Source organism: Mobula hypostoma, chromosome 23, assembly GCF_963921235.1.
Source record: "Mobula hypostoma chromosome 23, sMobHyp1.1, whole genome shotgun sequence".
NCBI lineage: Eukaryota > Metazoa > Chordata > Chondrichthyes > Myliobatiformes > Myliobatidae > Mobula > Mobula hypostoma.
Genome location: NC_086119.1, coordinates 36,791,626 through 36,808,741, shown reverse-complemented (window position 1 = coordinate 36,808,741; position 17,116 = coordinate 36,791,626). Strand labels below are relative to the sequence as shown.

At 40.5% G+C, this 17,116-nt stretch overlaps 1 protein-coding gene across 5 annotated transcripts in view; it reads right to left on the bottom strand.

The window, feature by feature from the left end:
• Positions 1 to 17,116, bottom strand: part of LOC134336674 (peripheral-type benzodiazepine receptor-associated protein 1) — a 321,894-nt gene that overhangs the window by 88,070 nt on the left and 216,708 nt on the right. For all 5 annotated transcript variants that reach the window (XM_063031028.1, XM_063031030.1, XM_063031029.1 and 2 more), the window contains 4 exons: positions 11,811 to 11,894; positions 9,470 to 9,559; positions 4,459 to 4,581; positions 3,702 to 3,806 (listed from right to left, as the gene is read on the bottom strand). In XM_063031028.1, coding sequence (XP_062887098.1) covers positions 3,702 to 3,806; positions 4,459 to 4,581; positions 9,470 to 9,559; positions 11,811 to 11,894 — 402 coding nt within the window. The remainder of the gene's footprint in view (positions 1 to 3,701; positions 3,807 to 4,458; positions 4,582 to 9,469; positions 9,560 to 11,810; positions 11,895 to 17,116) is intronic.

Here is a 17,116-nt window from a genome sequence, read left to right as displayed (position 1 = left end):
TCTTTGCATTGAAATAAACATAGCTCACAACATTAGTCCCGCCATGCTCAACTTTTTGATTCCTGCTTTGTATGCAGGCTTAACAATGTTTTTCTCCAGAACTACTCCACTATTTGTTCTGGCATTCTGATTCCTATACCCCTGCAACTCTAGTTTAAGCCCCGCCACCCACCACCCTCCTCTCACCAACCCCATGCCGCACTAGCGAATCTTCCTGCTAAGGTATTAGTCCACCTCCATTTCAGGTGCAAATCGTCCTTTCTGTACAGGTCTCACCTTCTCGGGAAAGGAGCCCAATGATCCAAAAATCTAAAGCCCTCCTTCTTGTACTATATCCTTAGCCACATGTTAAACGTATGACCTTGCTATTTCTGGCCTCACTAGCATGTGGCATGGGCAGCAATCCTGAGATCATAACCCTGGAGGTACTTTCCTTTAACTTAGCACCTAACTCCCTGAAGTCACTCTTCAGGACCTTGTCATCTCTCCTACCCATGTCATTGGCATCGATGTGGACCACAGCCTCTGGCCGCTCATCCTCCCACTTCAGAATGCTGCAAACTCGATCAAAGATATCTCTAACCTTAGTACCCAGGAAGCAACATACCATCCAAGAATCTCGTTCTTGTCCACAGAACCTCCTTTCTGTTCCCCTAACCAATGTACTGCGCTGGTGGCTCAGTGATCTTAGCGTCAGACTCCGGAGCAAAGGTTCCTGAGTTCGAATCCAGTCGGGCCACTCCCAAGCACGCTTTCCATCCGTGCCGGGTTGAGAGTCGAGCTCGCAACTCGGCCTCGTTTAAAAAAAAACTGCGCTGTGAGAAGGATGTGGGGGACCACTCACAGAATCTTTCCTCCAAGACAACCACTTGAAAAAGTGGTCACCGAGGCTCTGGTGGAGTATGGCACACAAAAAACAAGTATCACCTACAGCTCACCTCTTAACCATGCCCTGCATCCCTGTGTATCCTATCAACCCCTCAACCTCACAATCCTGAGTTCATCCACTTTGAGCTCCAACTCTTTAGCACAGTCCATTAGAAGGGGCACTTCTTGCAGGTGTAGCCCTGAGGGACACTGAAGTTCTCTGCCTTCCCACATCCTCCAAGCAGAGTATTCCACTATCCTGTCTAGCATCCCCACTGCTCTAAATGTACAATAAAAAAGAAAAAGGATAAATAAAGAAAAAATATCTACCTCCTGTCTACATCTCTCCTTGCCGAAGCCTTGGTGAGTCAAAGCCTCAGCTCCCTGCTCTAGCACTGGCCCACTCACACAATGGCCACTCTGCTTAAACCCAATTTCTTTTTACAGAATCTTGTCAAGTGCCAAATTATGCACAATCCAATGTCTCCTCAGGAACTGTGCTGCATAATGAATGCCCACTGTTCCTGCTCGCTTCTTTTAAACACTCTTTCCCTCTACGCAAGTCAATGTCTCTTCAGGAACTGTTTCACGCAAACCACCTGTCTAAAAACTAATTACACAGAGGGAAGTTGCTTTGTGAGATTGTGCGCTTGTTGTTTTTAAATAGAGCCTTTAATTACTTCAAAGGTAGCTTGATAATTCCTTTGTTGGGGTAGGGCATAAAACCACAGAAAAAATACAAGAGACTGAGATTACTCTGTGTAGCTACAGATAGCACGTCAGACTTGATGGGCCAAGTAATCTGTTATGCAGAGTTGTTTACCTATGATCTGTAACATAGGTGTAGTTTCAAGCACAGTATAGGTTCATTGCATGTTCCAACACAAAATGATAGGTAACAAAGTATAATCATATCTATGGCATGCATATCAAATTGCAGAGACTCACAAAAGGCAAGTAATTCTGTCACTTGGAATACTTGAATTAAGCAACCCCATAGATAAGGATATAAGCAAGATTATTCAAACACAACCAATATGTTAACAAGGTGCTTTATTACTTACGTGGCTTTCTGCTACAGTGACCACCTCATTACTCACCAAATTTTCTATCAAGTGACCTTTTTTCCAATTGCAGAATTACCCATTCTGAACATTTCAGTCCTGCTGCTGTTGAAATGACTGAAGGTGATAAGGTCTACTTTGATTGAGGGCAATGGCAAAATACAAATGTCCTGTAGTCTGTAAGCAGTGTAATGGAGTCAAGGATGACCATGTCAAGCAAAGAGCTACAGCTGAGGAGTTTTTCAATGGGTTCCTTCAAGGGGGTGCTGACTGCTTACCTGCTATGAAATACTCATTATTTGTTTTTTGTTCCCAGAGGGGTACACTTTTGTGTGTTTCGAATATACAAAGAAAAATAAACTGCAAATGATTCTAGTTCTCTAAGTTGTTGTCCATAAAGGCATCCAGTTGTACACTGGCTAAGGATAGAATTGCGTCAACTGTGATGATATTCATAATCAATGACTATGCAAAAGATTTAGGCAAAGTGTAGATGACTGCCATTCTGTGAATTACACAAATCCATTTAAGACCATAAGACAGGTGCAGAATTTGGCCATTTGGCCCATAGAGTCTGCTCCACCATCTCATCATGGCTGATCCAAATTTCCTCTCAGCCCCAATCTCCTGCCTTCTCTCCGTATCCCTTCATGCCCTGAACAATCAAGAAAGAATCAAACTCTGCCTTAAATGTACGGAAAGACTTGGTCTCCACAACTGCCTGTGGCAAAGAATTCCACAGTTTCACCACTCTATGGCTAAAGAAATTCCTCCTCATCTCTTTTCTAGGATGCCTCTCTATTCTGAAGCTGTGCCCTCTGGTCTTATACTCTCCCACCATAGGAATCATCTTCTCCACATCCACTCTATCAAGGACTTACATCATTCGACAGGTTTCAATGAGGTCACTTTTCATTCTTCTGAATTCTAGTGAATATAGGTCCAGAGCCATCAAACACTCTTCATATGATAAGCCATTCAATCCTGGAATTATTTTTGTGAACCTCTTTTGAAGGCTCTCCAGTTTCAGCACATCCTTTCTAAGGGGCCCAAAACTGCTCAGAATACTCCAAGTGAAGCCTCAGCAGTGCTTTATAAAGTCTTAACATTATATCCTTCCTTTTATATTCCAGTCCTCTTGAAATGAATGTGAACATTGTATTTGCCTTCCTCACCACAGACTCAACCTTAAAATTAACCTTTAAGAAATCCTGTACAAGGACTTCCGAGTCACTTTACGTCTCACTTTTTTGCATTTTCTCTCCACTTAGAAAAGTCAACCTTTTCATTTCTTCCACCAAAGTGCATGACCATTCAGTTCCCAACACTGTATTCCATCTGCTATTTCTTTACCCATTCTCCTAATCTATCTACGTCCTTCTGTAGCCTCTCTACTTCCTCAAAACTATCTGCCCCTCCAGAGATATCTATCTTCATATCATCTGCAAGCTTTGCAACAAAGCCATCAATTCCATCATCTAAATCATTGACATTTAACGTAAAAAGAATTGGTCTTAACATAGACCCCTGTGGATCATCACTAGTCACCAGCAGCCAACCAGGAAGGCTCTCTTTATTCCCACTCTTTGCCTCCTCCCAATCAGCCACTGTTTTATCCATGCTAGAATTTTTCCTGTAATACCATGGGGTTCGTAGCTTATTAAGCAGCCTCACGTGTGGCACCTTGTCAACAGCCTCCTGAAATTCTAAGTACACAACATTATGAAGGATGTGACTTAAAGGAAAAGAAAATAAAGACACTTTTCCTACCTGTTGCAGTCGTTCAACCTCATGCTGCTTGGCTTGAAGAATGGTCAGTGCTTCTTCATGTTCCAACTGCAACTGGTGCCTACGTTCTGCCACCTCTCGCATATGCTGCACAGCAATAAATCAATTACATCCAATTTGACTGTGCAAGTGCTTCTCTGCTTTCCAAAATCAACCTGCCCACTGAAAGCGCAGGATAGTCGGCAGTTTCCTTTAGAAAGACAACTTTTTGAAAACAAGATTATTCTTGCCAAAATACTTACAGTCATTTACTGAGGTACTGCTGGAAATACATCATTAGTGATTTGCTGAAATCACATGGCCCCATACCAGGGCAAGATGGGAAAATTAACTCTACACTCTCTTTTTGGTACTGAAGCTTCCTACCTAGGCAAATTTTACAGAGGTCTATTTAGTGAATTCTAAATTCTTCTCACAATGATCAATCGACTTTTCCTGTTTTACAACATTCATGGCCAAGGTCTACAATTCCAGATCCATTTCTGATCATTAAATTTTCTGACCAAAGCTCTGTTGCAAATGCAGGTCCTCCTCACCAGATGAACCTGGGGGTTTCTTGCGTCACTTGGTTTTACTTCTATCTTTCTTTCTTTTTACAGTGAAGGAAATAAAGCAAAGCTCAGTAAGACTTAAAATTCCATATTTAAAGAAACAAAATATCCTGAAAGTTATCTAAGATCTGCAACACCTTCAGATGGATACCCAAGATCACAACATCTCACTCCAAAAGAGATCTCACCTTCAGTACTTGCTCTAGATTCTCCAGTTTGGCTTGGAGTCGCTGATTCTCCTTCAGAACTGAATCTCGTTCTGCTGTAACCACTGAGAGTCTCCCTCTCAGGTCATTGTTCTGGGCTTTAATCTGCAGTAAATATAAACATCTCAGCACAGTCAGAAGAAAAAGAGGCCAGCAAGTACAATGAACTTGATGACAATTGTAAATTAGTGTCCGCTTGCTTTGGTGCAAGTAGCTTCTGAGCGCAGGATAATGACTTGCTGGCGTCAAATTTGGCTGAAATTCTAAATTATTAGAAAATAATTGATAATGTTTTCCACTCACCACCCCTCCTTTCCTCACAATGCCTTATCTCTGACCTCTTTCATTGCTCGTCCCACAATTAGCTGAATAAATACAACAATAAGATAAATGTTCTCATGATGTTTTGATGTAATCACTTTGTCTATCTCAGTGGAGCAGTAAGGGTAATGTTAGTTCCTCTCAGTTATCAAGGGAAAATAGAGCAATATCAGCCAGAGTTTTTATTGCCTAATACTATTTTGTGCCCTTTGCAGGAAACTGCATGCATATGAAAATTGGAAAATGGCATTAATCATTGTTGATGAATGACTGCCTGGAAGCAGTACCCTTCAATGCCATTCTCAAGGACAGGATGGAAGCTATCTGAGAGAATTTGAAAAAAATTCTTTATTTAGAATATACAGTACCGTGCAAAAGTCCTAGCCACATATATATAGCTAGGGTACCTAAACTTTTGTACAGTACTGTATTTATCAACGTAGAGTGGAGAACAAGATTGTAAAAATGGCACGAGCAAATGATATTAGGAATGCCAAGGGTGCAGCACTATGGGAAGGGTGTGAAACAGATGGCAGAGAGGGAGTGCTGGGGCAGGGCTTGGCACACGGCAGATACACCCAGCCTTGAGACAATAGGCAAGATCATTTGATTCCAAATAATTGGTTCATTGATCATTCTAGAATGTTTCTCTGGTGCTTTTCCCTCCTTCCCCTCTCCTTTCACCTTTTCCCAAATGCAGTGGCCAAACTAATCCAAAGTAATTGCCACTGCTGGCAACCGTACGGATTTGTTATACTTGCTTGACGTGCCCCCACTCCAATGATTGTTCCAAAAGTCAAGTCTATGCATTGTGATTCCTTATTTGCAATTAGCAAACATACATTTTTGAAATGATGGAAGTGTAAGCCAGGCATAATTAAGTGTTATTGAACTTTATTAAGCAGTCAGCAAATATATGACTTCCGTCAGCCCCCAGCTACTACAAATTGTGATGAGCGAAGTACTAATACGTGATTTATTCCCCTCACTTTACCACACTACCACTCATGTTACTAGCTACAATAAATATAATAAACTCTGCAACTTAAAATGCAATGCAGACAGAGAACAGATGTATGGCTCCTATACCAACCATGATTTTCCCTCTTCTGCCAACTTCCCACTCTCAGCCCACAATAGAGACCCATATAAAAATCAAGTTATCATCACTAATATATCAACAAGTTTGCTTTTTGCAGCAGCAGCACAGTGCAATACATACTGAGCAAAAATCTTAGGCACCCTTGCTACATATATGTACCCATACTGTACACTCAAGCAGAAACCTACAAACTCACAAAGTATGTTTAAAGAAAACATTAATCATTGAATAGGATATTCAGAGGAACAAAACAGTGAGAGGGAACAAAGCATTTGGGATTTGTACAAAAAGGATGTAATGTGAGGAGAACAGTAAAATGCAGGATGGGAGGGGCAACAAATTATGGGGAGGGAGTGGATGGAATATCCTGGATATATGAAGGAAGGAAAGTACAATGGGGTTAGTGGACAACAGCAAGCAACATAATGATGGGGCGGCAACTCTCAACAGGGTGAGGGGTGGACATCATGCAATGGGTTGTGACAGACAACATGCAATAGTATTGAGAGGAAAACATATTGGGATGAGGAGGAGGCATGCAGTACGGTAACTGAGAAACGGTGAGCAACTGATGAGTGAAGAAAGGAAAGCAAAGGGGCGAGTGAACAAAGTCAAGCAAAGAGGTGAGTGAACAAAGGCAAGCGAAGGGGCAGTTGAACAAAGGCAAGTGAAGGGGCAGGTGAACAAAGGCAAGCGAAGGGGCAGTTGAACAAAGGCAAGCGAAGGGGCGGGTAAACAAAGGCAAGCGAAGGGGCGGGTGAACAAAGTCAAGCGAAGGGGCAGTTGAACAAAGGCAAGCGAAGGGGCGGGTAAACAAAGGCAAGCGAAGGGGCAGTTGAACAAAGGCAAGCGAAGGGGCGGGTAAACAAAGGCAAGCGAAGGGGCGGGTGAACAAAGGCAAGCGAAGGGGCGGGTGAACAAAGGCAAGCGAAGGGGCGGGTGAACAAAGGCAAGCGAAGGGGCAGGTGAACAAAGGCAAGCGAAGGGGCGGGTGAACAAAGGCAAGCGAAGGGGCGGGTGAACAAAGTCAAGCGAAGGGGCGGGTGAACAAAGGCAAGCGAAGGGGCGGGTGAACAAAGGCAAGCGAAGGGGCGGGTGAACAAAGTCAAGCGAAGGGGCGGGTGAACAAAGTCAAGCGAAGGGGCGGGTGAACAAAGGCAAGTGAAGGGACGAGTGAACAAAGGCAAGAGAACCAGCGAGGAGACGGCAGCATGTCATGAGGCAAGCAGAGGAAGTACACGGTGGGATGATGGGAGAACCACCCAATATGAGATAAAGTCAGAATTTAAAAGAGTACAGCACAGAAACTGACCCTTTGGCCCATCTAATCAGAGTCAAACTATTTAAACTACTCCCATCAACCTGCAGCAGGGTCGTAGTCCTTCATACCCCTACCATCCATGTACCTATCCAAACTTCTCTTAAACATTGAAATTGAGCTTGCATGCACCATTTGTGCTGGCAGCTCATTCCACACTCTCACGACTCTTGATTGAAGAGGTTTCCCTCATGTTTCCCTTAAAATTCTCACCTTTCACCCTTAACCCATCACCTTTGGTTGAGTTAACCCAACCTCAGGGAAAAGCCTGTTTGCATTTACCCTATCTATACCCCTCATAATTTTGTATACCTCTATCACATCTCCTCTCAACCTTCTACGTTCCAAAGAATAAAGTCCTAACCTAATGAATCCTTCCTTGTAACTCAGGTCCTCAAGACCCGGCAACATCCTTGTAAGTTTTCTTTGTACTTTTTCAACTTTGTTTATATCTTTCCTGCACACAATGCTCCAGACTTGGCCTCACCAGTACACATTTGCAACTTCAATATCACATCCCATCTCCTGCACTCAGTACTTTGATTTAAGATGGCCAATATGCCAAAAGCATTCTTAACAAATGTATCTACCTGTGACGCCACTTTGAACAAATTATAGACCTGTATTCCTAGATCCCTTTTTGTTCTACCACACTCTTCAGTGCCTTACCATTCACTGTGTAATAACTACCCAGGTTGGTCCTACTGAAGTGCAACACCTCACACTTGGCTGCATTAAATTCCATTTGCCACTTTTCTGCCCATTTTTCCAGCTGGTCCAGATCCCGTTACAAGCCATGACAGCCTTCCCCATGCCCACCACACCCCCAATCTTGGTGTTGTCTGCAAATTTGCTGATCCAGTTAACCACATTATCATTTAGATTGTTGATGTACGAGGGGTGATTGATAAGTTCGTGGCCTAAGGTAGAAGGAGTCAATTTTAGAAAACCTAGCACATTTATTTTTCCTACATTTACACACTTAGTCCAGCTGTCGTGGAGCCTGTGAATCCCTTCTTTGTAGAAGTCAGTGTCTTGGACCTCCAGAAGTGGCCCACAGAAGGGGCGATTGACAAGTTAGTGGCCTAAGGCAGAAGGAGTTGAGTTATTAACTTCAAACTTTCTGCATTTTCACTCAAAGGGTGGAACTGTACGCGCATGTAACAAGAGCTGTATAATTCATTTCCTTCTACCTTAAGCCACGAACTTATCAATCACCCCTGCTGTGGACCACCTAGAGGTCCAAGACATTCTCATTACATGCACATGCAGTTCAATTCTGAGTGATAATGCAGAAAGTTTTAAGTTAATATCTCATCTACATCTACCATAGGCCACGAACTTATCAATCACCCCTGCTGTGGATCACTTCTACAAAGAAGGGATCCGTATGCTTCACGACTGCTGGAATAAGTGTGTACATGTAGGAGGGGACTATGTTGAAAAATCAATGTGCTAGGTTTTCTAAAACTGACCCCTTCTACCTTAGGCCATGAACTTATCAATCACCCCTCGTAGATGACTAACACCAACGGACCCAGCACTGACCACTGCGGCGCTCCACTGAACAGTACTGTGCAAAAGTCTTAGGCACATATATTTAGCTAGGGTGCCTCAGACCTTTGCACAGTAGTGTAGTAATTTTGTGTATTGCACTGTACTGCTATCGCAAAATGAACAAAGCTTGTGACATACAGTATATGAATGATGATAAAACCTGATTCTGATATGGGTCCCTATTGTGGATTGTGGACTGAAGTGAGCAGGCAGAGGGGTGGAAGCAGGAAGCACCAGAGAAACATTCTGTAATGATCAATAAGCCAACTGTTTGGAATCAAATGACCTTGCCTGGTGTTACAGGGATGGATGTGTCTGCACCTGCGCCACCTCCGCCCCACGCTCCTGGCACTCCTTTGCCACCTGTTCCACAACACTCCCGCAGCACTCCACCCATTACTAACAGCCTTTGCTCCTGCCAGATTTACAAACACACTCTCTACTCCATGGTGACAAATACAGTACTGTGCAAAAGTCTTAAGCACCCTTACTATATACATGTGCCCGAGACTTTTGCACAGTACTGCAATTGGCAGAAATAAGACACTGAATTAATCAAGATGATTGTGAAAGAGGCAACATTCTGGCACATGCATAATGCAGGTTTATAAGGTAAACCCTACTAAAAACAATCTGTACAATCAGATAAATGGGCAGGAAAGCATATTCAATGCACTGAGCAGAGATCAAGTCACCTTATCAGTCTCTTGTGCCTCCTGGCTGAGTCTAATGGTCTCTTCAGTTAACCGTGCATTCTCACTCCAGACTTGCTTCAGCTCATTCTCCTGCAAGTATAAATACAAACATTTTAACAAAGACAATGCAAAGCATATCATTTTGCACCACTACAAACCTTTAGTAAGTTTCCATCCACTGACTCTCTAATGGCTCCAGATCATATAAAGCCCATTCTACCTTTTTGTTCTAAAAATGTTTTAAGTGAATTTGGAGTATAAAGGGAAAGTTTAAGAGATAACCTTTGCAGTGGGTAGCTATGTTATGTAGCTGATGCCTTACCATCAGCTTTCAACAACAAACAGATTTGTTTGAGAAAGAAATGTGTTATTTTAAAAATTAAATTAATACCTGTGAGAAACAGAACTCAGGTGTATGATAGCATTGCTAGTTCCAACAATTAACAATCCGAAGAACAAAATGGCAGGGGCACCTCTTGATGCTGTTCAACATAAGGATGACGTTATTTCTAGAGAGCTCACCTGTTCATAATAATAGAATGGGAAACAAGTCAGTTAAAAAAAATAGGAGCCTTACCCGATTTAGGGCAGGGTTTTTTATGGACCCTCCCTTGTGATGGTTTAACTGTGTAGGAGGTAAAGTCAACAATGAGGATCTCACAAGAAGAGTTCGAGTTGCACCTGGTCTTAGCAGGTTATGGTTCTAGCAAGTAGCAATTTTTTTTTACTGTCAATAAATCTTGCTTTTCTCAAACAATTCTGGAGGTATGTTGAAAGCTGGCTGAGTGGCATCAGGTACACAGTGTGGCTAGAGTGAATGCAGCCACAGTAGGACTGCTGCTGTAACATAGCTTCAGAAACTGTAGGTATCATCAATGCATCTGCACAAACTGGAGACCACTGCTGCCAGTGACATTAATCAGCACATTGGAAACAATTCATGCATTTTTCTACATATGCATACAAACATAAAAAATCTAGAATATGGGTTGGGTGAAATAAGTTTGAGGAGGCATGTTTAGTGCATAAAAACCATCTGACCTTACCAATGAGCCAACATATCTCAACACAGAAAAACAACATACCGGTAACACACTTCAAAAGGATACTGGCAGAGAATTTTGGCATTAAAAACAAAGTATTGCAGATCCCAGAAATCTCATATAATTAAGTAACATTGACTAGAATTGTCAACATTGCACCTTTTTAGAAAGGCAATGCAAGATACCCCACCTGCAAGATTTAGTAATCACAATAGTTCAGTGAGACCTCCTACAGTCATACGCATACACTGAAGCTCCTTCATAAAAATAATGCTTAGAAAGGAGCAGAAAAATAACCCTGAAATACCTATTCATATCAACAGATATCAACATTTCTGACACTGGACTAATTCCATTAAAATTATTTAAAATGTTGAAATCTTCACAGGGCAATAACTTTTCCAACTCATAAACTTCTGTTGCTTAAAAATCCGTTTATTTTCAGACTAACATAAAATTTAACTTAGAGGTATGAATAATAATAATTTCAATATCTAAATGGAGTAGACATCTAGTCCTGGACGTTACTGTCTCTAAACTCTAGATGGATGTAGGTTTACTCACTAGCCTTTCTTGTATAGACAAATTCAGGTTCAAGGCAAAAGGAGAATTCGTTCCATATTAGAGGCCAGGCCACAGAATTGATTTTTTCATTTAAGTGATAGTGCAAAGCAGAATTCAGCAATAGCTCACTTCTGACATCCAAAGCACCTATTTTGCAGACAGCATAACTTAATTGAAAATAAAAGAAAACAGATGTTGCAAAACAAAATCAGGAAAAGCTGGAAGCATTCAGTGAACCACGCAAGATAATAGAAAATAATGTGAAAGCAGAAACAGAGTTAATGCTTCGGGTCATCAATTTTCATAACTTCAATTCTGAAACTTCAGAGATGTGAACTGCATGCATATGCTAATTCCATATACAGGAACAGGAAATCATTGAAAATGAATTACCAAGTGCTCCAAGCAAAACTTTAACACTAATAAGCTTTGAAACAATGTTGAGTAACAAATAATCTTGCTTAAAATTGCAATTACTATCAATGTATTACTTATAGCATTCGTATTTGTATTACAAACATATTCGTATTTGCATTACAAACACTTCTCCGAACTATACATATGCTGCATATAAACTGACTAAATTAAACATGGTTTCCCACAGGAGGTTCATATTTTTACATGTTCTATTAATATAGTGGAAAAACTACAATACAGAGTGAGATTCTGAAGAGCCACGTCTATCCTCATGCTCCTTCATACTCATACATTAAAATAATTAGGAGCGCACATACCAAATCCTGGCATATCCGCTGGCGTTTTTTTATTTCTTGTTCATGGCTTTCACATTCTTTCCGTTTTTTACATAATTCTGTTCCCTGTGGAAAGTAAATTAGATCTAGTTAGAACTACTTCACAACCAGGACTAGTCAAAAATCCAGGCAAACCACGGTGTCACCCGTTTATAGTCATCCAGGAGAGAGATGCCATAGTCAGTGTGCTCACCGGAAGTGGTGAGGGTTAACATTAAACTGGAGTCAGTTCTGCTCTCTGGTGTTCATTCAGCAGAAGACAAGCTGTATTGTGTTCAGCTGCAGACTGCTGCAACATTCATGGGCTCAGGGTCTTGGACTACTTTTTTTGTGGCTCTATTTTACTGCTATCTGTGCTTGCTATCTTATCTGTGCTATATGTGCCGTGTTCTGTGTGTGACTGCTGGTACTGTGTTTTGCATCTTCACTCTGGAATATCACTGTCTCATTTGGATGTATTCATGAGCATTTACAGTTGCAGGAAAGTTTGCAAACCTTTTGCAATTACCTGGTTTTCTGTATTAGTTACTCATAAAATAAGGTCTAATCTTTATCTAAGTCACAATAGTAGGCAAACACAATCTGCCTAAACTAATAACACACAAACAATTGTACTTCTCGTCAATACTGAGTACACCATTTAAACAATCAAAATCTAGGTTCGAAAAAGTATGTGAAACTCTGGGGTAATGCCTTCTACAAAAGCTGTTTGGTGTCAGGTGTTCTAATCAACGAGTCGAGACTGGAGATGTGGGTTGCCCTATAAAAAAGACACTCGGAGTCAGGTTACAAAGATCTGTTCATGTGCACCATGTCTCGATCAAAACATTTCAGAAGAAAAACTGTAGAGATACATGCAGCTGAAAAAGGCTACAAAAGCATTTCTAAAGACGTGAGTGTTCATCAGTCCACAGCAAGAGAAATTGTCTGCAAATGGAGGAAATTCTGTACTGTTGCCACTCTCCCTAGGAGTGGGCTTCCTGCAAAGATTACACCAAGAGCACAATGTGCAATGCTGAAGGAGGTGAAAAAGTGAAAAAGAACCCAAGGGTAACAGCAAAAGACCTGCAGAATCTCTCAAACTTGCTAGAGTCTCCGTTCATGTGTCCACTATAAGAAAAACATTGAAGAAGAACGGTGTTCATGGAAGGACATCATGGAGGAAACCACTGTTGTAAAAAAACATATTGCTGCACGTTTCAAGTTTGCAAAAGACAACCTGGATGTTCCACGTTTCTGGGACAATGTTCTGTGGACAGATGAGACAGAAGTTGAACTTTTTGGCAGAAATGCACACCACAATGTCTGAAGGAAAAAGGGAAAATGCACACCAACACCAAAACCTCATCCCAACTCTGAAGCATGGTGGAAGCAGCATCATGGTTTGGGGCTGCTTTGCTGAGGGAACAATGAATTCAAAATTGTATCAAGACATTTTACAGGAGAATGCTATGGTAGCGGTCCAGACCTTAACCCAATTGAAAAGCTGTGGCATGACCTGAAGAGGGCTGTTGATGCAAGATATCCTAGAAATATTGATGAACTAAAACAGTTGTGTGTGGAGGAATGGTCTAAAATTCCTCCTTGCCATTGTGCAAGTCTGATCAGCAGCTACATGAAACGTCTGGTAGAGGTTATTGCTGCTAAAGGAGCTTGTACCAGCTATTAAATATAAGAGTTTACATACTTTTGCCAGCCTGGACAGTGAATGATTAAACAATGTGTTCAATGAAAACATGAAATGTTTGTGTTTTATTAGTTTCAGCAGATTATGTTTCTCTATTATCATGACTTAGATTAAGATTAGACCATATTTTATGAGTAATTAATGCAGAAAACTAGATAATTGCAAAAGGTTCACAAACTTCTTCTTGCAACTGTGTTGTATGGTCGAAAAACAATTGAACTTGATGTTTTCTTGGATCAGCAATTTGTTTCTCGAAAGATCAAACAATGATTATGGAGGAGGTAAATCAGGTTCTTTATGAGTTGGCTATCAGATGAAGATAATATCATTCTACACTGACGAGACAGGCTCAGTATCAACATTCATTAGCCAGGTAGCTTCCTATGTTCACTAAACACAGTTCATAAGTGACTAGTCATAATGATTCATTAAAAGGAATGAGAAAGGTGATCCTGCACTGGGCTGGGGCTCCTTTCTACTCAGTTTGGGTCTAATTTTCAAGTTAATGGGGTGGACTGTATTTAAGTGTTTTGTTTGTAAGAGAACTACAAGCTGCCTCCTCACCATGGGTCCATATATTTAAGTTCCGATGCATCGCAAAACAGAAATACTGAAAGCTTTCAAGTGGCAGTTCTGAATTGTCCTGACTTGATTCTAGACTTATGGTACATTATGGTTAGGATTCTCATTTTGTTATTACACTTCATATTTATGTCCCAAATGTTTATTTTGAATTTTTGAAAATATTTTATGAATAGTGTTAACTGATAAAAGGTATTTCATCAGCAACATTTAGGACAGTTTAAGAAGTCTTAGAAAGCAGAGACCATGAGAGTCATAGGGGATGGGATGGGTCAAACTGGTCACTGTTTGTAGACACTCCATTTGAAGAAAGCTGCAGCAATCAGGCATCAAGGAATTACAGAGCTGCAAAACTGCAAAAGATATGAAGGACCACAGGTCTAGAGCAGGAATGTACTTGAAGCAAAAGCCATGTCAAGTATAAATTGGGCCAATATATTTAGGTGATTCTGGCAATAAACAACAAGAAGCTTACTAAAGTTATGAACTTTATAGCTTTAGTTAACTAAAAACTACATAGCTTTAGTTAACTAAACATCAGCCATATCATTACACTAGTCTGAGGATTCCTAAATCTTAGATCTATCAAGATGCCAAAATAACTGGCCTAGAAACAATTCCTATCACACATTTATTACGAGCCAAAGTTAAACAAGCAGCTTTCAGATGGGTTATAGAATATTACAATCTGATTTTTACACTGGTTAACAACCTATTAATAACTTTAGTTGCTCATTGAGCCCTGACTGAAGATATTATTAACACTTAACATGGAAAATGCCAACATACAGATATTTGTCCACATGGGTAGCACAATAGCATGGAGGTTAGTGTCATGCCAATACAGCACCAGTGACCTGGGTTCAATTCCAGTCACTGCCTATGAGGAGTTTGTACAATCTCCCTATGACCACAAGAGTTTCCTCCAGGTGCTCTAGCTTGATCCCACATTGCAAAAACATGAGTTAGTTGACTATTTGGTCACATGGCTGTAATTGGGCCCCAAGGGCTTGTGGTCCAGAAGGGCCTGTTACTGTACTGTAGCTCTAAATAAATAAATATGCCTTGTACATTCTCATCTGACAAAAGGAAATGAAACATACTTTGACTGTATTTTTCACACATTCGGAAAAAGAGGTCAATTCCATATTAGGGATGATTTATACAGTAGATCTACAGCAGTTATTTATCATAGGCTGTGGTCAGCCTAGTGTACACAAAGTTTTCAGAAGTGGGACAACAGGCAATCAACAGCTGCTGTCAATAAACTAGATCCTTCTGCAGTCAAATCACTATACTGCCAATTTATACTGAATCTCCTGTTAGTCACATTTATAAGATTGACAGAACTAGGAAAATCATCTGCATGCAAATTAATCGAGTGCTTTCCTGTAGAAATTATGACATTCTAACAAGATCTGAGAAGTGCAACATCAGTAAAGGCAAAACTTCAGACAGATTTTAAAAAGGAAATGGAAAATAAGAACTAAGTAGCTCAAAACCCTTCCAGACTACCATTTTGATAGCATGAAAGCTTCTGCAATCCTTCCTACTGCTGGATTTTTCATGATATTGAGGCAAAATTTTGTGTTTAAACTATGCAATGCCACATGACCTAATTCATTTTTCTACTTCTCCAATATTCAGCAAATAAGCTCAAAAGGAATAAGTACATACTTTTAATATTCATTCCCAGATGTTAAAGATTTTCTTTATACTCTACTGTACATCCCTCACATCTTTTAAAGATATTCAAACTATGATATCCTTGCTGATACAAGATATAATTGGTCTATATTTTGCTGAAAAATACCGGTGGTTCCAAACAGAAACAATAGCATTTATTCCAGTAAATCCAGGGCTGCCATGCATATGCAATCTTATTTTGGAATCCTGAATTTACCATCAGTAAGAGCCACAGGTTTCAATATCCTCTGCTGTAACAGCTCAGATCAATCTACCCTGGATATCCCCAATCATAGATGTTTGGGAAACACTTCTCTGATCCTGTGCCAAGTTACTTCCTGAGGCAGGATCAGTGATCTCATTAATGTCAATGACTGTAGACACAGGAAGGTAAGAAGGTAAATTCCTTCTTTTAGATATACAATTTATGTTTTTAGGGTTTTTAATTATCTACGAGCATTTAAGAAGTTTGCTGATTTTATTCTATTATTAAAATATAAATATTTCAAGATTTTCTTTTACTTTATTATTAAAAGTTACACATTCATAATTATTTAGAAATCCTAATAATTTTGATAGCTAGCAAAGTTGAGAGTAAGGCATTGCTAGCTCTCAGGAGAATTTTAACATCTACAGCTTCTACAATGTATTGTGGCAATTACATCTTCATCACTAGGCTTAGATGTTTTCCGCCAGTAAGATACGTCCTCAGTATCGATTCATGAACAGTAGACGAGTATTATAAAAATCCAGGAGAAATCATGCTGATTGTTCCCAGTAGTTTCAAAGAGAACCATCTGCATTCAGCTGCTTGCAGATACGGGTTTCCCCCACCATCCGAAGGTAGAGCGTTCCTATGAAACAGTTCGTAAGCCGGAATGTCGTAAAGCGAAGAAGCAATTACCAATTATTTATATGGGAAAACTTTGCGCGCGTTCGCAGACCCAAAAATAACCTACCAAATCATGCCAAATAACACATAAAACCTAAAATAACAGTAACATATACTAAAAGCAGGAATGATGTGATAAATACACAGCCTACATAAAGTAGAAATACTTCTCTACAACATTTGCCTGCACAGATCTCCATAGCGAAAATCTCACGCAAGCGCCGTCGGCAAAAACACTCTCTCCAGTAACCTTTAAGCTATGAAGCTGCCAAATCATACCAAATAACACGTAAAAATACACAGCCTACGTTTGTATATAAAATAGAAATAATGTACGTACAGTGTAGTATCACTTACAGGAATCGGGAAGACAGCGAGCACACTGATGATGGTGTGTTAGACTGAGTTTTCGCAGGATGGGATGGTGCAGTGGCCCCCACC